Genomic DNA, 22,310 nt, shown 5'->3' on the forward strand with positions numbered 1-22,310 from the left:
CTTTTCTTCACAGCAAGGGTCAGATCCTGCCACTGGGCTGCAATGAGCTTTGCAGGGACTCAGCTACACTAACAGCTGCTGTCTCAGGAGCCTTCAGACTCTGCAAGTGCTTCCACCTGTCCTGGGGAACAGGATAAACCAAAAGCAGGAGTAATCCCCAAACAAACTACTCCTGCCATTGGGAAGTTTGGGAGGGTTGCTGCAAACTGTCAGTACAGCTTGAGAAAAGATGTCACCGTGTGGCAAAGAAATGTTTTGCTTTTTCCCTTTTAAAACCATGCCTGGAGAGCAAATATGTGTGTCAGTGGTTGCTAACAAAGGTACCCCAATACTTCCTCCTTCTGCAGAGCTGCAAGAATCAGTTGGCATAATCCCAAACAAAACTTTCTACCTGGACTAATTGGAGGTTGGGAAAAACAAAGGCCTCCCTCTTATTCTCTGCCAATTGGGTAGTGGAAGAGCCACTCCAGCAGGGTCTGAGCTGTGCTCTCTGCTGTCACCCCCTCCTAAAAAGGCTGCTGTGGTGCTGCCCAGAGCCCAGCTCTGCTGTGGGTTTGGGAGGGTGAGCTATCCTGCAGCCTGGGCTGTGCCACACCAAATGCAGCTGAACGGATCCCTTCTGGCTCAAAATATAGACCATCTTTGAAAGCAGGGGCTGTTACAGGAAAACAACACAAAACTTTCTCCAGATGTGGTGGCCCCCTCCCGCCGAGTGACAACTGTCAAAGATCACTTTTGCTTGTGGCTATGGGGAAGATGGGATCAGGGTTGCTGAGGGCACTCAGCAACAGCTCTAACCCGGCCTGCACTGGCATATGCTGCCTGCAGCTGCCTTCACCATGCTGATGCAGTGGGCTGGAGGTGAAAGCAGCTTGTGCATGGATATGGCAGAGCAGAGACACCTGTCTGGTGTGGTCTGCATGAGGACAGGGAAAGTTAGGCTTGCCAGCACCTTTGTACCTGCTTGTAGCTGTGCAAGAATGCAGGTGAGGGCATGCACACCTGAGTGCTCTGCTGCTCCGTGGCACCTTTACAGCTGCCAGGTGCTCAGTACTTTTAGGTCACCAGCAGTTTTCAAGAGGGCTGAGAGCACGCAGGCAATGCCATCCCAGGGTCCTGAACCTGCTCTGTCCCAGAAAAGGTGATTTCTGGGCATTTCCCACCCCCACCCTCCTCTGAAAAACTCTCTGCTCCAGCCCTGCCTGCCCCACACTGAGCTGTGAGTGACACTATTACAGCCTCAGTGTTTTGCTCCCACCTATTAATTCTTTGGATTTTTTCCCCCCTTCTTTTTTAATCACTGACTTTGCAGCCAGGAGGGGAAGGGAGAGAAACGCTGCAATAAAAGCTACCAGGCGTGAAGCTGTAACCCAGCTTGCTCAGGGTGACCTCCCTGCCAAGATTGCCTTGCAAAGAGGGGGGAGTGCAAGCAAGGCAGCAGAGGCACAGGGGGATGCAAATGGGCACAGAGGCATTCCCGCTGCAAAGTGACATTGCCACCCTGCCGGCGGGGACACTGCTGTGGCAGGCAGTGGCACTAATTGCCTTTCTACCCAGCTTGTTCCATCCCTCTCCTCACCCATCACAGACAGGATATACACATTAGCTCACTCTTTCAGGCCCTTTCAGGCTGCTTCAAGGCAGGAACTTCCAGAGACAGCATGTGAGATTCACCTCTCTGACCAAAAAATGTTGCTTTGCCCTTGGAAACAAGCCTGAGTCCACCCTGGCAGCCACTTCCAATATGGATGAGGGAGGTCAGTCCAGAGGACAATGCCATCCTTACACCAACAAACCCAACACTAAATATTTGGCCATACCCAAAAACTTCCCATTCCTGTCCCCAAAACCCCCATCATTTACCCTGAGCAGAGCAGGCACAGATGTCTGCGTGGGGTTTATATTTCTGCCCCGGCTCCTAAACTCCTGTGATGTTGGGAGCATTTCTGCTTGCACTTCCAGACAAGGATGCTTCCAGCCTTTGCAAATGCTCACGAACAAGGCCCTAATGCTTCCAACGCAGAAGAGGAAGGAGAGAACCCAACCACATTATTAGCTTTAAATATCTCATGACCTTTTACTGCAAATCTCAAGATCTGAGGCAGCCCGCCTCACGGTTCGTTAACATTTCATGTTGTCAGCGCGGCCAATGGGTTCAATTAGACTTCACGACGGCATCTGCAAATTGCTGGCAACCCACAGTAGGAAATCCTCCCTCGGTCTGGCCACCAGCTCTGACGCTGCATAAGAAATACCTTCTTGAGCCTTGCCACATTCCTGGGATGTGCATCGAGCTGGGAAGTGCTCAGCACACGTGATCTCCCTCCAAAAACTGCGAAAAGAGGGGATCCTGCTCCAGAAAATGCCATGGGAGGGGAGCAAATCGGGTGCAAGACCTCCCCGTGGCTCCCCAGAAATGCTCGGGATGGTGTCTGGCCATCTGCCTGCACGTAGGGGTGAGCGTGCAGATGCGCTCGCAGGGAGATCGCATGTGTGAGTGCGGCAATCGCTGCTGCTGCGAGTTAACTGAAGGAGCCTGTAAAACCAGAAACAGGCTATTAGCAATCCATTAGGAAAGGGTATCCAGTTCCAGCCTAGGTAAGCCATTAGAGGAACATCAGAGAGCATTAGGAGAACTCGCTTGGGGCCAGGATGGGGCTATAAAACAGAAGAGGAAACCACGCTAATCTGGCTTGAATTACAAACTTAAAAGCAGGAGAAAAATAAAGGATACCCTAAACATTTAATGTTTTATATTTAGGAGACAGAAGGGGAGATTTTGCCAAAAGGAGAGAATAAAAAACTTGTTTAGGCTACAAATATCCATCTCTCTTCTGGCAGCAGAGAAACCACCAGCGCCTCTTCCAGAAATGGAGGAGTGTGATTTTAAAGTTTCTTGAGTGAGCTCAGCGCTGATGGGGTGGAGGGGAGTCTTTGGCCACATGATGTGACACGGCTGCATCCCCAACAGCCACCAAATGCTTGTGTCCAGGTTGAAGGGAGCTGCTGTGAGGTGGCACAATCTGGCAGGTGCTTCACTGCATGCCCATGTGGAAACTCACCATCATCATCCCTCCATGATAATAATTCCCAGAGAAGATCATCGTAATACCCAGAGCAAACTGCAACATGAGAGCTGCTAAATGGTCTGGGTGGAAAGGTGCTGCTGAGCAGGGTAAAGGGATTGCAAATGGCATGCTGGTGCTCAAACCCAATTTGCAAAGCACTGGGAAGGGGATGACGGTGTTCTCCCCATCGCTGTAGCAGCCCCAGAGATTGTTTCATGGTGTGGGATCCTTGGGCCAGGCATTGACAGACTTTCTCTGGCAGAGGGGAAACTGCATTTATGGCCAGCTCAGACAGTGGCAGCCTCGATAAGATCCACTGCTCCCGCCATGGATGGCTTCATCTTGTGGTGCCAAGCCCTGGCATTATTAAAATCCTGAAAGGAAGAGCCTGGAAGAAAGCAGACGCTGATTGAATCAGGCCCTATGGTATTCGACAGCTCGACATCCATCTGATCCTATTAGTTCTCCTGCCTGCCGAGGTGCTGTGCATAAATCAGACCCTGCAAAGATAACGGGAGGTAGAGAGGTGAAAGAGGAGCTGCTGCTTCTGCCAAGAAACACCATGTGTGAGCAGGACTTGCATGGATATTCTGTCTCTGGGTGGCCTCTGATGCTCCTTTGTGGGTTTTCTCCTGTGGGGATGTTGGGCTTCCCACAGGGCTGCCAAGTACATGCTTAAAACCCATGGCTGGTGCAGAGGTGGGTTGCCATGAGGAGGCAAGGATGGGGCTCAGCCTGTGGACCTTGGGCAGGCAGGGATGTGCCAGAACATGAGGTTACCCAACTCCTCCTGACTGCTGCCAGGGATTTCTCTTCCTACCGAGCTCCAAGCTGCTACACTGTCAGCGGGCACATTGTGTGGGCATTAAAAGCAAGGGCTTCTCTGTGCCAGCATCCAGCAGGGACAGCAAGAGCCAAGATGGGGGGCAGCTTGTGGCAAGAGGCCTGCACCTCCATGAGAATTAAGACACCCACATGCAAGCATAGCACATGTGACCACCTCATCCTTTCTTGGGGCACTTGTCTCTTTGCGCTGAGACCCAACACCACCACTACAGGACAAGAGGGATAGATGAGCTAGACTTGGACCTACCAAACCATGTCCTTCTCTTTTCTGTCTTGATCTGGGGGAACAGGGACACCCTCCAAAATGACAACAAGTAGTAAGTCAAACAAAGAATCTGGGAGGCTTGGGCATGCTCCAAGCATGCTGACATTGGTGGGTTTAATTTTAGGTACAAACACCTGCATTTACAGGGTGCTCAGCTGGGCTAAGCAGGTTGAATGTGCCAATGGGGTCTGGGGTCAGAGTAGCTCCAGCTGCTGCAGCACTGTTTTCTCTCTTGGGAAATGATTGAATTAGGCTTCGCAAATAATTCATCTGATGAATAGTGGCAGTTTTCCTCAAATCATCCACAAATCAGATTTTTCATTACCCAGCTAGCAGGGCAGGGAGTCAGAAAACAAGGCTGGCACCTCACTCACGGAATGCTTGCACTTGCTCACTGAGCAAATTATTCCCCAAACACTCTTCTCCATCAGTCAGTGATGAGGAACGTGTCTCTTGCAAGGGGATATTGATTAAAAGCAGTAACCCGGACTGCTGCGCCTTCCCAAAATGCTGGGAGATGAAACTTTCCCAGCCATCCCTGTAGCCACCAGGAGAGCTGGTACCTTGACCTCTGCACCTCAGGGTATTTTTTTATTGAAGAAGTTAAGTTTTTACTGCCCAAGAACTGCCTTTTCCAACTGGAGTGGTTCTGCCACCAGTGTCACCAACACCTCCATGTATTTCCCACCATCACTGCCTGCCTGAGGGCACTGATGGAGAGGCCACACTATGCCCTCAGGGCTCTGCCAGAGGGGACTGGCATGGCTTGACTCTGCAATTGTGCTATCCCACACCCAGTGATGGAGGGACCAGCCACTCTGGGGGTGTTGAGGTAGGAGTTAGCTCAGTGGCTACGCCACTGTTTTTGGGTGCACACTGGGGTATTTGGCTGGATCAGGCTGTGGCAGTGTAAAAACATCAGCTTTTTCCACAACAATTGCATACCTTGGGAAGAAAAACAATGTTGTGTTTGGCAGTTCCTGCTAAATCTTCCCCTTTTTACAGAGCTTCTACAGTTTGAGCATTGTTCCCCAGATGAAAAAAAAACACCTACAAAAACTAATACCCAAACTCCACCTATGTTTTCTAACCCCTCTGGATGCTCCACAGATGCTCTCCCATTACTAGGAAGGAAGCAAAGGGCAAAGAGGCAAGCAGGAAAACCCTGTGATTTTCAGAGCCATCAGCAAATGCTGCAATTTGAAAAACAACTTGTGTTGCTGCCTCATCAAAAAAACCAAGCAAATACAAGAAGACACCTCGCCAAGATACCTTGCAGAGCCATAAGCAAAGCCTCCTGTCCATTCTCCCACATTTCTCACCCCAGGAAGTCCTGGCTGGAAGAAAATCCCACTTGGCTCTTTGACGCAGGTGCCAGGGGACCAAGTACTGCCTCTTACTCAGCTTTGTTTTTTTAGCAAAAAATCCTTTATCAAGCAAAGCATCTACTGGCTTTCAACAGGCTTTCAACTGTGGCCCAGCTTGGGTACAGAAGGGATGCTGCATGAGCTATGCCACAGCAGAAGCACCTCCTCTCCAGCCACAGAATACTTTCCTACACAACTTAAGCACACAAGCAAAAAAAAAAAAAAAAAAAAAAAAAAAATCATGTTTGTTATCTTCCTGCAGTAACAAATGAAATCAGTCCTCTAGGCTGCCAAGTATTTCACTATTTTTTTTTTAAAGAAACAAGAAATAAAAGCAAGAAATACGATAACATCACAGCAATTGCTCAGTGACTGTGCTCTGAGTTATGGTGAGCGGTATTTTATCTCCAGTTCAAAATCTAAATGTGGCAGAGGCGCATTTAAATGTGGTGACATTTATACTTTAAATGCCTTTTACATCTCGTTGGCAAGTTTTATACAGAACATATGTATGGAAAGTAGATAGGGGCCATAGATGAAAATGTGGAGAGGCTGCAGAGCCATTTGTAGGCAGAGTGTGAGCTACAAAAAAGATGGAGAGGAAGAGAAAATCAACAAGAAAGAGAAAGAGAGGAACAGGGTCCAGGTTACCTGGGCAGTAAATATACATCTTTTTTTGTCCCTGAACACTATTGTACACTGCAGCTTGTTCCTTCCCAGTGTCCAGCTCGCCCCTCTCCCTTGCATCCCAGTCAGTGCAGCATCACTCACATGCTGCCACTGGTCCAGGATGAGAGGCCGATACCGCAGGAAGAACTTCAGTGGGAAAGACTCAGGGTCAGGCCACGATGAAGGGTTTTGCCATGACACCTCCAGTCTTCGAGGGTTATTAGGCACAGGTTTGGCCACCACACTCTCCGGAGGGTCTGGCTTTACTGGAAGACAAGAAAAGAGGGTGGTTGGCAAAGCTTTGCATGTGGTATACCTCCTTTATACACCTTAGCAAAGCTGGCTGGGCTTTGCACCATGTGCTTTCTAAGAGGAGCAGCCAACATGCATCCTTTCCCCAAACTAATTAGATGCAAATCAACTTTTATTGTCCAGGTCAGTAGTACGGCTGTCCTGGCTCAAAATACCACCATTAAACAGGTGACAGCACTGGAGACACATGGAAACAACTGGGCAGAGAGCATCCCTCCTACACAGGGTTAATTGGATCAGGATGGGGATCCCACCAAGCCAAAATCTTGCACTTCCCTCGCAGGTTTTGCTGATTTCTCTGAGTCTGACACACATTCAAGCCCACACTTACCTCACAATAATGTGGCAGAGTTTTGGCCTTGGGTTTGGGGCTGGGGTTTTGAGGATTCAAAGCATTGGCACATCTTATTTGCTAAGGGGAAGGATTGCCCTGGTCACCTTCCACCCAAGCTCTATGTCTCTCTCACTGCCCTGCTCTACTTTTGGGATATGGGGATATTTTCTTGCTACCTGACATATATTTCAGGTGAATATTAATTGGCTGTGAGCTATGCAACATGCTTTGATAATGCAGCCACTTCCAGAGTGCTGGATGCTCATCACAGACAGGCTGTGATGAGAGTTGCTGCCTGTTGCAGAGCCGTCCTTGCTCCTTGCCAAGGGTTTGATCAAATCCTGACAGCTCAAACTCCCAACTGCAACAGCAAAGTTAAAAAAATATTGTGTACACCCATGCTTATCCTTTAATTGTGGCCAGGAAGGAGATGGACACATGGAGCTAGGCACACAGCTGTACCAGAGGTGGATGAGGGCCTTCTGTGCACTTCAGGAATAGGAGTGCACATAAGTCTTCATGTCCTGGGAAGGCACATAACCACCTTCCAAGTCCACACATAGGCAAGTGGATTCCTCCTGACCTGAAAATTTCTGGATTGAGCAATGGTCCCCAGGCTCTGACCACCCTTAGAAGAAGCCTGCCAAGATGTGAGCATCAAACACCCCTCCCAAGGGTGGAGGAGGGACGGTGGGGCTGCGGGGAGCCCCTTCTGCCTGGCAGAGCTGCTGCCTGCAGTCAGAGGTCTTCTCCATGCTGACTCCAGGCTTCACCTTCTGTGGGTGGGAAGTGATGCCCTCACAGGGTCTTTGCTTACCCTGAGAGAGGAAGGAGGTGGTGGTGAGTGAGCTGCTTCCTCACCACCTGAGCCTGCCTGCAGCCCTGCCCTAGGTGTGAAGGGCATCTTTCCCTCACTCAAATGGGATCAGGTGCTGATGTGTGGCTAGTCTGCTGTAAATGGAGTCACATGTGAGCTGCTTGCTGCCACCCCTGCTCCAGAATGATGGTGGCATTGCAGCAACAACTGTCCCTGCACTGCCACTGCTTGCTTCTCACAGGAGAAACCAGCCTGTGATGCTTTGAGTACATACTTTCTTGTCTGCAGGTAAGGCAGAGAGGGTGCTAAAATGAAGCCACAGCCCAACTACCTTGGTGGGACCTGTTTCCCCCAAGACATTGCCCACCACTACCTCTTTGTCCCCAGCCTCCTCTTGCTCAGCACCCTGGCACACACCCTGCTGCAGTCCTTTATCACCATCATCTTCACCACCACCCTGGCTTTCACCTCCTTCTCTCTGTCACAGTGGGTGCAAGGAGGGCTGGACAGCTTCCTCTTTCCCAATGTCACTTCACGCTCAGAGGACGCTTCCTGAGGCTCTGGCAGTGGCTGGTCAGCTGGTGAGCCCGACCACGGGTGCCTAGTGCCACCTCCCAACTCCCACAGACTCCTCTCTGTGGCAGGATGGGCACAATTTTCCATTTACAGCTTTATCCTCGGCAGCAGGAACGCTTTGCTGGGGCTGTGGTGTGCTGAGCTACTCCAGATGGCTCTGCAGTTCCTCTGCTCACTGTGAATCCCAGGGCTGGGGCTGGACATCAGCTTCCATCGACAGGGACTTGGAGTCCAAATGCATACGGAAAAGTATAAATCCAGCATTGGCTCAGCAGGATGGGTTTGCAAAACAAAAGTCTGTTTGGCTGAACGAATGCAGATGACTGTGAATTGCAGCTCTGTAGCGAGGAAGTGGGAAGGAAAATGCTGGGCTAGGGATGGATGCAATGGATACTCCCTGGGGTAATGCACGGGGCCTGGGGCTGGTTTTTTGTATGCCAGCCTGAAGGCATGATTAAATTCAGTTGGGCATGGCAAATGTACTTGGGTAGCAATGAGAAATACCACTGTGATTGTTAAAGGAAGTCAGAAAAAAAAATGCCCTGATGCTGAGGTGGGAGTCACCTGCCCATTTTGCAGGGATGTCACCCCTAGTCCCTCTCCTGCGAGTTGGACACTGTTGCTGGTGCACAGGGAAAGACTACCCTGGCTTCAAGTGCATGTTCCTGGCTGCTACGAGCCTTCAAAGAGCCCTGCAAGTTAACAGGAAAACTACAGGTCCCTGGTACTGCCTTGTGTGTCCCTCCATCCACGGGATTCTTGCCCACACTAGAGAGCACAGCAGGGCCAACTCCTCCAAAAACACAAAGTCAAAACTGTTCCTGCCATATCCTTCCAAAGCAGCGGGGACACAACAGCCAGGAGAGGGGTCCATACCTCTGGCAGCCAGTCCAGAGAGGACAAGCCTATGTCTCTTAGGACAGACCTTATCCTGCTGTGCTCATCATGGAGACACCTGGACTGGTCCCACAGAGGCCAGCTGAGGAGTGAGGGGAGACAAGCTGTGTCCAGCTTCCTGATTTCTATGTGACCTTGAAGGAGTCCTTTATACCCTGCAGACAGGGATGAGTGCTCCTCCTTCCTCAGCCTTTGTCTGCCTCCATTCAGCCTGCACATGGTGAGGCAGGGGCTGTCTGGCTGTACATCAGCAAGCATAATAGAGCCCTGTCCTCACTGAGGGCCTGCAGGCAGTAACGTAATAAAAGCAGTAATAGTAATAATAATAATGGATGATGGGCATTAGGCTGAGTACTAGTTAAGCGGCTATAAAACCAGATGTAATATTATCCTGCAGAGCTGAGGGAGCATCATCAGACATTCCTGGGAAGGGGACTTGGCCAGGAGGCTACTCACAGCTCTTCCTGCTTGGTTTTTGGCTGCTGTGTCTAAGCAAAGGCTTGAAGTGCAAGAAGAGCATCAGGGAGCAGCTTCTCCTTAAGGCGCTGCACGCTCACGCTTAACTGTGAGTCTTTAGCTATCCATCGCCCCTGGCTGTTGTCAGACATGTCTCAAAATGAATCTGGTTGTTCAGAAAGGCAGCTGAGACCCTGTGGCATGGAGCGTCCTGTCGCCCATCCCGTCTCTCCAACAAGCACTAAAATGGATCCCTTGTGGCCATTAAATATCCCCTGGCATTTTCCATGAGCAGAGGGATATTAAACTCCATGTCTTAGCCAAATGTCAGTCTAGGTAATTTAATTCTGCCTCCCTAAGTAGTATGAATTGAACTGACCTTCTGCTTAGGCAACTGTATACCTGTGTTCAAAGACTCTGAATTTCATACAGATATGGGCATCATGCAGCCTCTCTGAGACGCTCTGCATCTTCAACACCCCAGAGCTGGAGACAGAAGGATCAGATGACCTTCCCAAGGTCAGACAAGGGATGGGCAGCACATTTGAAGAAGGTATTCACACCTGCAAGGCCTCCCTCCTTTTAATGCTGTGCATCTTCTCATATTCTTCCCCAGGATGCATGAGGAGAAAGGTGTTGAGGCAGGATGCTGGTGTTACTGTGTGGTGCTGCTGTCCTGGCTTTCCTAGGGGATGCAAAAAACAGCTCTTGGGTCGAAACACAAGTGAGGAAGGTGTGGTTGTATCCTAGAGGGCAAAAAATGTCCCTATGCTGTTCCAGCCATCATGAAAGAGGTGGCAGCTCCTTACACACCACCTCATTCCTCCCTGGCATCTTCCTCTGCCTCCAGGTCCTCTTCTCCACAGTCCATTTTCCACCTCCTCCTCCCAGGGCTGGAGTCCTGATGTCTGAAGGGCTCTGCAGGACCTCCTCACACTCACCTTTATTAATATCAATAGTTTTGAAGAAGATGTAATTATCAAAACAATTTGCAGGAACAAGATGAGGAGGAAGGAAGTCCAGATCTCCTACCAATAGGAGATGGGGGCCAGAGGGCCAGAAAAGCTTTTCCAGTCATTGAAAATGACAATACAGAGTGACCCTTCACAGCTGGCTGCTAAATACCAGCACGGCAGGACCGCCAGCAAGGCATGGGCTCAGGACAGCAAAAGAAAGTACCAGTCATTTTCCACTCAATTAGAGACCATCTTCCAAGTGGCTGGGGAAGGGATTTTCTGCTGTGGGCTACAGGGACGGAGAAAGGAGAGAAGAAGCAAAACCAAAGGAGGTGACTCCTTCCCAGGGGGATTTTGTGCTTGCCCAGGCTGGGTGTGTAGTCTGATCCAGCAGAGGGTCTTTCCCCAGCTCAGATGGTGCTGGGAGAGAGAGCTGCCTGCCCTGCATTGCTCTCTCCTTGGCTCTGGGTTGCTCTGTGCCCAGCAGGGCATGAGATCGGGGCTGTGTGGCTGCACTATAACCTCTGTGCAGAAGGTATGATGTTTTTGTCTAGGCTAAAGGGATAACACAAGGCAGGCTCTGACAACCACAGCCCAGGGATTTCAGGAGAAGCATCACTCAGGCCCTGGCTGACACTGTCTCTTCATTTTATCAGGATGTGTGCAGATGTTGCAATGTTCCCACTCAGCATTTTCTCAACAAGCCAAAGCAGCAGCTTTGCCCTGAGTCATAGTTTTTTCACCCTTCATCTAGCAAAGGGAAACCCAGAAAAATCTCCCAGATGAGAGCTCATCAGGCCAGCTGAGATCCCAAGAGAGCCTGCTGGATGCTAGATTCACACCTCCAGCACTGCCCACGCTGGGACAGAGTCCTGGATTGCAGCTGCAGAGAAAAGAGCTAAGAGACACTGAAGCTTCAGTGAGGACCGCAGGCAACCTGGGGAAAAACTGCTTAGCAAAATGCAGCAATGCAGTGCACTTCTTTTAACACCAGGATGGCACGAGGAGAAGTTCAGCTTGGGGTAAGTGGCTGTTGCTCAGCAGCAGCAGATGCTGTAACGATCTGCTAAGCCAAAAACAGTGCCTGCTTCAGCACTCTGTCACTACCCTGTCTGTGCTGCTGATGCATGGCACACATACCAAATCCTGGGAAAGAGAATTCCACAGAATTTGTACAGAATATGGAGATTTTAAAGCCACTGGATACTGAAGTGGTTATGGGAGTGGGTTGGTGCAGGTCACAGACTGTCCTATCTGCATCAACCCATCACCCCTTCCCCAAGTGCCATCCTGGGGCCAGGTGATGCTGGGTGGTCTGACCTCTCCATGCACTGCTGAGACATGTCCAGGCACCCTGTACCCTTCCAGGCACTCGTGCAAGAGGCAGCAATAGTACACCAGTGCTGGCCTGGGGCAGTGCTGGCCTCTGCTCACCACTCCTCCAACCTGGACCAAGTTCAAACTGCTGGGCTGGATCCAGCTTTGTGCTGGTGTTGGGATGCCCGAGGCTTGCAGCTGGGTGTGCTTCCCCGGGGGAACTGCCCTTGTGTGCTGGATGGAGGACCAGATGTTTGGGAAGCTAGGCAGGGCATGGGTGGGATACAGATGTTACAAGAGGGTGCCCTGAACTCCTGCAGGAGGGAATGCAAGGAACTTGGAAAATGTTGTTTAATTGCTGTCCTGGGCCATGCAGGCTGGAGGTTACCTTCATTTTTAAGGAGTGTATCTTCCCCAAACACAAAAATTTCCATTTAAAGGCACCCAAGTGACTGAAATTCCACCACTTCCCTGCTAAGCTCCCTGTCTTGTTATCGGCATTCCCGATGCACCGATGAACACAAGCTACAGGTATGGACCATGGCTGCAGAAACATAACAGGACAGTCGCCACTCCAAAGTTATTTCTCTGTTCTGTTCAGAGCTGGTGCCTTGTTTGATATTTTCCAGGATTTGGGGTACAAATGGAAAATCTGGTATAGCACTGGAACTCCTCTTGCACTTCAGCACTTCCAGCTTCTCCATGCTGTGATGCTCATCGAAGGCAAAGACCAACCACTGGCTGCACTTTAATGATTCACTTACTTGTTTTTCAGGTTCAGTAATTGCCACATGCAACCAGAAAATTGTTTTTCAGTGTATTCCTGAACTCCATTCTCTCCTATTTTTCCTGTTCTTTGAGGATGTCACAGTGCCAGCTGTAATCCGGCTTTGGATGGTGGCAAAAACTCCCTGCTTTGCTGTGTTTGGCACTGGATTACTCAGTTCAAGCCCACCCTCCACAGTCAGGGGAGTATCTCTGCCATGGACACGGTTGGGAAGCATCCATGTGGCACAGCCCAAAACATGGACACCCCAGTCCATAGGCCTGCTGCTCCCTGTCCCACACTGCACAGCACCTGCTGTCCTGATGGGGCAATGAACAGGTGGAAGGAATAGGGTTTTTTGGAGAACAGCAGGTATGGGGGAACTTGACTGTTGGCGAGTTTTATCCTGACTAAGGATAGAGAGAAGAGAAAGGGACATTTTAATTTCTCTTCCAATCCTAATTCCCATAACCCTGCTTCCAGCACAAACACCAAACCTCTCCTTTAGGGATACTCTGAGGGGTAAGAATAGCAATATCATTTGGACCTCACAAGTTTCACAGCTCTCTGCCCTAATATATGGCAGCTTCTTCCCCAGCATCCTGAACAGGGAAGGACTCAGCAACCATGGGCGATGTGGACCACTGGGGGTGGGACCACGCATGACACCAGGCCACTGATGTGACCAGCATGGAGGCTGCCTGTGGGCATCCTGCCTGGCACCTCCAGGATTCTCAGGTGCCAGCAGGACCCTGAGAATGGGAGTGGCACAGGGAGGATGCCAGAGTGGCTCAGACCCCATCTCCATGGATAGGCAGGATCTCCACTCAGACAGCCAGTCCCTTCCCTGCCCCATCTTTCTGATGGATGAAACTAGAGCAAGCCAACCCCCACACTGCCCTGGAGAGGCCAGTTGCTGCTGTGGAAGTTACCTATGGCGAACTCGTCAAAGGTGAGAGTGGTGAAGTTTTTGCCCAGAGCATTCGTGACTGTCAGAGTCACCTTGTACTTCACTGTCGAGAAGAGCTGGAGGTATCTGATGTGACACCTGTTTTTGGGAATGGCATCCTTCTCGCAGACCATGTCTTTTGTGCCGTGTCTGGAAAGAAGAGGTGAGAAGAGCTGTTACCTGTGGATGCACCAAGCTGCTGGAAGAAGGAGGCAGACTGTGCAGCTCTGCATCTCCACTAAAAAAAAATGGTCCCCATGCACCAGTCTTTGCTGCAGCCAAAAGGCTGTTTTTCTCCTACCAAGGAATTGTGTGGGCTCCTGTGTTTTCTCCCATGCCTACACAGAGGGTTCAGTGAACATTCTCATGCTGCCCCAAGTAAAGAACAGGACCCTGCTGGAGTTGGATTTGAGTCTGGCCCTCTCACGAGAGGAACAGGGCTTCTTTCTGATGGTGACACAAACCTCAGAAGATAATATCAGCCTGTATAAGGGCTGTGCCATAACTCGGGCTCAGGGTAGGGAATGACACCATGCCATGGCCAGTTCTAGGTGAGAGACACTGTTGCTGCCCAACAACAACCACCTTACACCAGAAAAGAGCCAGGATGTGCCAAATGTGCCAAAAAACAGTGGGCACAACATCCACTCCAGACAACTGGTGCAGAGAGGATGGTCTTTGGAAGCATGGAAAGGGGACCTAGGAGATGGGGACATTCCTGGTCCCTTCTAGGGAACTTGAACCTTTCTTGGCATGAAGTCCTGGTCCCAAACATCCAGTTCATACATCCCCAGAAAATCCTTCCCCATGCCCATTTTTGGTACACTGATACCATATGCTCAGCACAGGTCAGACGCACTGCCCCAAGACTTCATGGCACTACTTGAGACCTGCTCCAGGCTGTGGGAACTGAAACTCACCCCATTACACCCTTTCTTCCCAGACACTTACATAACAGAGATGTTGAAGGAGTTGGGGATGTAGGTAGGAGTGGGCAGGTGCCAGCTGCAGTAGAAACCCTTCGGGTAGTTGTTGGACCGGCACATCAGCACTGGTTCCTTTGGAGGGACTGCCAGGGAAAGAGAGAGGGTAATTACCTGCTGGGGTGTGGTCATCACCAAGTTCTGAGCAAAGGGATGACCCTCCACTCCCAGCTGCTGCCAGACTGGGAGGGCAGAGCTTGCAAGGGGGGCCTGGTCTGTGTTTATGAGCTGCTGGAAGTATCTGGGGGTCTTTGTCCCATGTCTTCTGCTGAGGTTCTCCATGACACCTTGCTTTGGGCAGGGCTGTGCAAAGGTCACTTTCTCCTTGGGCAGCTTGCTGCTTCTAATGAGGGATGGAGTGACAGAGACAGTTTGCAGGTACCAGGGGAAATTGTCTTCAAGGCTGTGACAGAGATGTTGCTGATGAGGAGGAGGTGATGCTCTCTTGACCTCATTAATCTACACTGCTCACAGCTTTCTCTGCCACATCCCTGGGGAGTGATAAACTTATTGAGGGATGATCCTCCAACTGATCAGAGGTCACCAAAGGGAGGAAGAAGGACCACTGGCAAGATGAGGAGGAACAATGTGAAACCAGCAGAGAAAAGCCAGCTCTGCAGTAGGACTAACAGTGTTAACACTTTTGTCATGGGGAAGAGCATCCCTGACTCTGCTGCACTGCCTCCAAAGAGACACAGAGGCAACAGGAGACAGGATGAGAGCACCCAGTGGGAGCAGCCTTCCTCTGGTCTCACCAGCTGATCCCAGAGGTTAGAGGCAGAGGAGGATTTCAAACCCAGTGAAGTGTTCACATTGTACTTGGCTTTCCTGGACACATGTGCAGTGCACTCTGCTTTTTGCAGGAGCATAGCAAGAGCTGCAGAAAAACTCTGCAAAATGCTGAGGGACAGTGCACGCAAAGAATGAGATGTGATACCTTTTGGCTGATAAATTTTGCCCTTGTTGGTAAAAATCTTACCTGATCTGACACCAAAGTCAACATTTCTTGGTACCCAGACACTTGCATTGACTGTTAAGAGCAGCACCCTGGCGCAGTGCCTTGCCATAAAATACACTCCCTGGACTGGATGTGCACCAGAATTCCCCTTGGCTGAAAGGCTGAAAACCAGAAAGGGTGTCTGGTCCTGTGATGCTCCCTCTTTCCCTTCCTTTGTTAGTCCTCATCCCAATCCATCCACTGGGAATATCCCAGGACATGCTCTTCTCCCCAAGCAGTCGGTTTGAAACAAATCAAGCAGACCTGGCAGACTCAGTGCCTTTTCAGTCCCACTGGAATGGCAGCCAGTGACATGGCTGTGACATGGGCACAGCTTTCTCGGGGATGGAATGAACTCCAGCTGCAACTGGAGTCTACAGAGCCTAATATGGTGTACAGAGGGGAAACTGAGGCACAGGATTTGCACAGCCCTGCCACCGCTGGGGCAGGGCTTAGAGGGTGCAAGCAGCTGATGAGGGAGCCAAGTGCAGCAGAATCAGGGAGCAAGGAAGAGAGGGAGAGGGAACGGAGGGGCCGGCGGGAGGGAAGGCTGTGCCGCTCCGCTCCGAGTGTTCCTCCTAATGGCTATTTCAGCCTTCAGCCGACAGACGAAGGCCAGAGCCTGGTTAATGACCCTCCCGGTTAAATTATTCAAACAGACCCTCCGCGTCAAAACAGAATGGGTAATCGCAAAGCCAGAGACAAGGGCCTGATCCCTGCTACAGCCCCATCCTCCTCCTCCTCCTTAACCCCTTCCCTGCCTCCCCTGGGCGTTGCAGAGGCAATTGCTCTTTGCAGGGTGCAACAGGGGGGTCGGGAGGTGTCCCGAAGGGGCTGAAGGGGTGCAGGGGGTTTGGGGACAGCCTCTAGGTGCCCGGCTGACCGCGTGGTGGCACTGTGGGCTAACAGCACCTGCCCTGCCCCCGGCAAACCGGGATGGAACTGGGAATGTTGCGTAGGGGATGCTGGCGACACTGGAGATGCCACCGTAGGCGACTTGCACACTTGCTGCTTGCGCCCAGCTGTTCCCTGCCTAGCCGGGAGTCGCCGGGAAGCCGGGCAGAAGCAGGCGGGGCTTTTTCGAGCATCCTGGAGTCCTGCAGGGTCCTACCAGCACGGCCCAAGATGCTGCACTGCTATGCGCCACAATTAGTCCATCTGAGGATAATTTATCTCCATTGTCTCCAGTATCAGGCCGGATCTGGCTCTTTGTGATCTGTGCTAATTCCTCCGCTGAGGAGGCTGGGGCGGGCTCACTCCTCCAGGTTCGTTTTGCTGGGAGGAGGAGGGAGGGCTGCCCATTCTATATCCTGCTTCTATCTTCACTCTGCAGCAGCCTTTGAGGATGCCCCATTTCCACATCACTGAATGCCACGAAAATCCTTCCCTCTGCTTCAAGGCTGGTCCCCAACAGCAGCCCCAACCTTTTGTTCCAGCATGCTCCACCTCTTACCCTCTGGTGTCTTCTAGCAAGCCAGAAGTGGAGGGAGAGACTGGGGAAGGGGGACAAAATGATCCTCGCATCTCTGCCCTCCTGATGCAGAGTTCAAGGGCAGATGCAGCCAAAGGGAAGCTGCTGTATGAAACCTGTCTCACCCTGGACTTTGCCCTCTCTTTCTGGGCAGACACAAGCTGTCTCACACAGACACTCCTGCAACCTCCATCTCTCCAGAGAGCCATCAGTCCCAGAGCCACGGGTGTCCCGGGAGGGAGCTGTAAGGCAGCTACCCCATTTTACACCTTGACAGGCAGACAGTTCATGGCAAAGGGCGAGGCCAGTGCAATGTGCAACAGGGGCCCGTGACCACGACAACACACGGGTCACCATGGCCACCACTGCCAGGCACCACAAAGGATAGGGCTGCAAGCCCCTTCTCAGCTGCCTTGCTGCATCAGGAGGGCTCTCTATCCCCACCCAACCATGGTGTCTTCTCCAAGCTGGTGGCAAGCTCCTCATCTCCCTAAGGGAGATGCAATCTTGTTCCTCTCCCCTCCTCTCCCAGGAAAGGCACTCGCTGGCAGAGCTCATGCTGCCCATCAAAGGCTCTTAAAGACAGCAAATAAAATTGCAGGCTCCAATCGATCCAGCGCTCTGTAATGCTGTCTTTGGAGGTGGGCCAGCCCATCAGGCCGACAGAGAGAGCAAGAAAGGCAGTGGAGGAAAACAAAGCCATCAAGGGAGCAGCATTAAAGGCTTTTTCTGCCATGAGGTTTTGGGCCATGCTTCTGGGTGTGGAGTGTCCTGCTCCAACCTTCTTCATCCTCCCTCAGATGATGTCCAGCTCTCAGCACCTGCCCCACACCAGAAACAGCCCCAACAACATGTTGAGCTACTTGGACACTCCTCCCTGGGCTCCTGCACACAGCATCCCTAATTCTGGCAAATATTTACATCCCTGTTGGTTCATGGAGCTGTTGAACTCTGTAAAAGCAGAGCTCTTTTCCGTTCACCACAAACAGTGCCTGCCCTCTCTAATCTGTCTATTAACCTCTTGCATGGCAGGGAGCCACTTCTCCCATGTGCTCTGCTGATGTCCTCTCTGAAAGCCCAGCATGTTTAATGCCTGGCTGTGGCAGCTTCCCAGAGGTCTGGGCTCCAACCAGCCTCACTGCAAAAGCTCTGGGTGAGGTAAAGAAAGGCTCAGAGCTGAGCACATCCCATCTGGGCACATGGCTCACAAACTACGAGATGCTCCAGCAAAATCTGGGACTGCCACAGCAGCAAAAGGTGGTGCCAGGGTCATCATCTCTGCAGATCCCTGAAAAGACCAGTGGCAGGGGTGGAGCTGACTTTCCCAACACACAGTGCCCCATGCTTTGCATCCATTTAACTCTGTCTCTCCGGCTTTTTGGAAATAGCTGTCACTTGACCCGCTTCAGCACTTGTGCTCAGTTGGGGACAGCACCACGGGTGGTCCTTGAGGATGAAACAGCTTTGGATATACCAGCACAGAAACAGATTTTTGTCTTCCTCCTCATCTCTAAAGCCCAGTTGTCCTTGTACCCTCAGTCCAACTGTACAGGGGAAAAGTGTGACCAATCCATTTTAGAAAACACTAAAAATGATCTACAAGAGCTTTTCCCAGCTCTGCTAGGTCATGAGATAATGGACATTAAAATCATGACACTTTTATATATAGAAAAGTTATTTTAGGTCACTTTTAGAGGTTTCTGAAATGGATCAGTTATAATTTTCCTCTCCTGCTGAGGGCTGAATGTATTGAAGATGCCTTGCTCCACAGGTGGAAGGATACAAAAAATAGCACCAATAAAAGTTTTAAGAGGCCTCTCAAACACTTCTGTAGGAGGTATTTTTTCTGGTGCACTGGGGGCACATTCAGGCGCTGGGCTGATGGGGGATAATGAGCCCATAGTGTGCTTTTGGGGTCACCTGCATAACTCATCATCTCAGTCTTGGGCCAATAAAGACTCCAGGGTCCATGACAGCAGCATGTGCTTGAGCTAGAGGTACAGCTGTGACACAGCCTACCTGCACATGGGCAGGACCCCTGTGCTGCTCCACATGGGGGGACAACTCCACAACCAATGCTGTTCTGTTGCCAAACTCCTGCTGTTTGCACCCCAAGTCACCATGGAGGGACCAGATCACCACCCAACAACTTTTTTTTACATCACTGGTGGTGGCTATGTACCAATACAGAAAAGTTTCACCTAGCTGACCAAAAGCAAAGCTGCAGAGGCTTGGACGGCACAATAGGAATCCACCTGGGCACGAGATGCCAGCACAGAGCACATGGGCACAAGAGCAGCAGACCTTGCTAGTCCACACACGCATCTACACAGATGCTTTTGTTATGCACATGCTGGCTGCCAGCATGGCATATTATTTATCTAAAGCTGCTTTTCTAAAAGCCTGTTTGTGTACAGAAGGCTGGTAGGAAACAACAAAGAAAACAATGATGAATAAATTATATTTCTAGAGCCAGGTGGATCAGGGGAACATCTGTCTGTCATGCGCCACCCGAGCTGTAATGCAGCATGGTTATGGCTAGGGATAGTCCCTTCCATGGATCTAAATGTTTGGGTTGTGTTTTGTTGCTGGAGAAAGGGAGGGAAGTGAAGCTTTGAATTTTCTTTTTTTCCCCTTGACCATCTGTTCTTGAATAAGTGTGAAAATGAGAAGGGGTGCAGAGGACAGCAAGTGATGCTCCCTGTGTTCTGGAACATCATGTTCATAACCATCACTTCTTCAAGAAGGATAAAGCAGGTTTTGGTTTTGATTTTTTGGTTTTGTGGGGTTTTTTTGTTGTTTTTTTTTTAGATTATGCAGCAAAATTCATTTGAGAGAGAACTCAGGGGTGCAGGGGCACAGGATGAGATGGGTTTGTTTCTCATTGACCTCCTGGGTGACCTGGGCCAAGTGATGGAGACAGGGTTTATGTCTCTCCCTTTCATTCTAAGCTACCCAAGCTTAGCAAGTGGACATTTTCAGGGGGACTTTCCTATCCCTTGAAATTAGATACTGAAGATAATATCCCCCTGGAGTGTGAGACAACCCAACTGATCACCCAGCTGATCACCCAGAGTTGCCCTCATTCAGCCAGCATCTAGCCCAGTCCTCAGACCCAACACTGCAGCGCTTCCCTGGTAGTTCCCAAGGGCCAGGGACACCTGCAGCTGTAACCAACGACCCCTAACCCTGCTGCCACATAAGAGCCATCTCCCCAGCCTCGAAGAGCAAGAATTTATTCCCTGAGAAGGTGCTGGAGAAAAAGGTGGACTCAGCAACAGATAAATTTCTAAAAGGCCCTATTTTACACTGATTGGGGCTCATAAACCAAGTTATGGATTTTCTCATTTCCCTTACAGAAAATTCAGTGAGCATGGCAAGAGACAATGCTGTAAATTTTTGGGGGAGAGAAGAAAAAAAGGAAGAGAAGAGAAGAGAAGAGAAGAGAAGAGAAGAGAAGAGAAGAGAAGAGAAGAGAAGAGAAGAGAAGAGAAGAGAAGAGAAGAGAAGAGAAGAGAAGAGAAGAGAAGAGAAGAGAAGAGAAGAGAAGAGAAGAGAGAATGAGAAAGAGGAAGAGAAACCCAATAACCCACTTTGAGCCAAAGTGTCAGGGCAAGCTCCCAGTGTGAACACAGGTTCACTAGAGTTTGCTCCATCCTGCACTGCATGGGGCTGTGCTGGTTCCAGAACAGCAGAGCTGCTCCTGAAACCTGCCCACTCTCCAGCCTCCAGAAAATTATCAAGCAAACCTCATGGCCTTGATCTGTGAGAGGAAAGAGCAAAAGCAGAGGAGCTCAAGCAACCCTGACATGGGGTGGACTGGTTGGAATGTCAGCCTTTCCTGGAAGTGCTCCCCAAGGTGCAGGATGCTACAGGAAGGTGAATCAGGCAGGAGAAACCATCTGGCGCCCTGAACCCATGATACACCCTCTTGTTCCCCTTCCCTCTGGCAGTACTGGGGCTTGGAAGCATTACTGACCCAGGGAAATGCCCATCCTGCTGAGCGCACCAGCACCCCAAACCCCGCTGTGCTCCTGGAGGTGACTTTATTCCAATGGGGCAGCATTCTAGGCCAGGTGCCTTAGGGAATAATGCACAGCAGAGATGTTGGACACCTCCACCCTTCACATGGGACCACACCACAGCAGAAAGTCCCTTCTGACCCTCCCGTCCTCCACCAGAAACCCAAGAGCAGCTTTGCTCTGAAACAATATTAAATATTGAACAAACGAAAGCAAACCTGTTATCTGGGATAATTGTGAGTAAATAAAACATTTAACCAAACCAAATGCAGCTGTTTCCACTTGGAGCCGGCACAACAGCAGGGAAGCCAGCTCAGCTACTCTGCATCCTCGTTACGGCAGCTGATTATTGTTTTGTGTATAACAGTAGCACCGCCAGCCCTGGAGCGGGGCCGGGGCCGCGGTGCTCGGTGTGGTACCCCTGGGATGGGTACACCGTGCAAGGTGGGATGCGGCAGCACAGCAGCGTGGCGGGCACGGGAAGTTCTCCGCAGCGATGGGGTTTGCTCTTCAGCCCAGGGAGTTCACGGCGAGGCCGGCTTTCCTCCCCCAACACCTCTGCGAGGGGATTTGCATGTAACATAAACCATTTCAGAGCCAGGTCGCTGGTTCGCACATAGCCCCGGGCAGTAATGACCAAACCTCGTTACCGGCTGCTCTGGGATTGAGTGTGCCGGGCCCCCGTCCAGCTCCTGGAGACCTGGAGAGTGCTCTGGGGTGAGGGAGTGTGCAGCAAAGAAGGGAAAAGTGCCGGCAAACGGGGCCTTGGGAGGCTCCGGGGATGGAGAGCGTATCCCTGCCTACAGCTCAGGGCTGGAGCATCCCAGGATGCCAGTCTGCCATGCCCACACAGCGGGGAAGGGAGAGCAGGGGGCTGATGTGCTCTCGAATTTTTGCACATTCACATGCCTTTCCACAGCTGGGATTTGGAGATGAGAGCTTCATCTCCCTGCAGCTCTCACCCAAATTCCGGGCCTGTCTCTTCTAAAACGGCTGGGAAAGATGAAGGGCATGAATTACATGGGATTTTCCAGTCACTGCCAAAATAATTTCTCCTTCCAGGGGACTGTTCTCCTCAACATGGGGCTGGATGAACTGTGCCAAGGCAATGCAGGCAGGTGACACTTCCTTGTAACACACAGGCTCCCCAGCAACTGCTCCACACTCCAAGGAGGTTATGGTTGGTGCACATGGGAGCACATCACAGCCCTGGTCTGCAGGGAGAAGCAGTTGCCTTCCTTG

At 51.0% G+C, this 22,310-nt stretch overlaps 1 protein-coding gene across 1 annotated transcript in view; it reads right to left on the bottom strand.

The window, feature by feature from the left end:
• CNTFR (ciliary neurotrophic factor receptor) overlaps positions 1-22,310 on the bottom strand; it is a 198,601-nt gene that overhangs the window by 6,166 nt on the left and 170,125 nt on the right. The window contains exons 5-7 of the mRNA XM_062513288.1: positions 14,547-14,664; positions 13,579-13,745; positions 6,318-6,481 (exon numbers count right to left, since the gene is read on the bottom strand). Of these exons, the coding sequence (XP_062369272.1) occupies positions 6,318-6,481; positions 13,579-13,745; positions 14,547-14,664 (449 nt within the window). The remainder of the gene's footprint in view (positions 1-6,317; positions 6,482-13,578; positions 13,746-14,546; positions 14,665-22,310) is intronic.

Source organism: Cinclus cinclus, chromosome Z, assembly GCF_963662255.1.
Source record: "Cinclus cinclus chromosome Z, bCinCin1.1, whole genome shotgun sequence".
NCBI classification, from domain to species: Eukaryota; Metazoa; Chordata; class Aves; order Passeriformes; family Cinclidae; genus Cinclus; species Cinclus cinclus.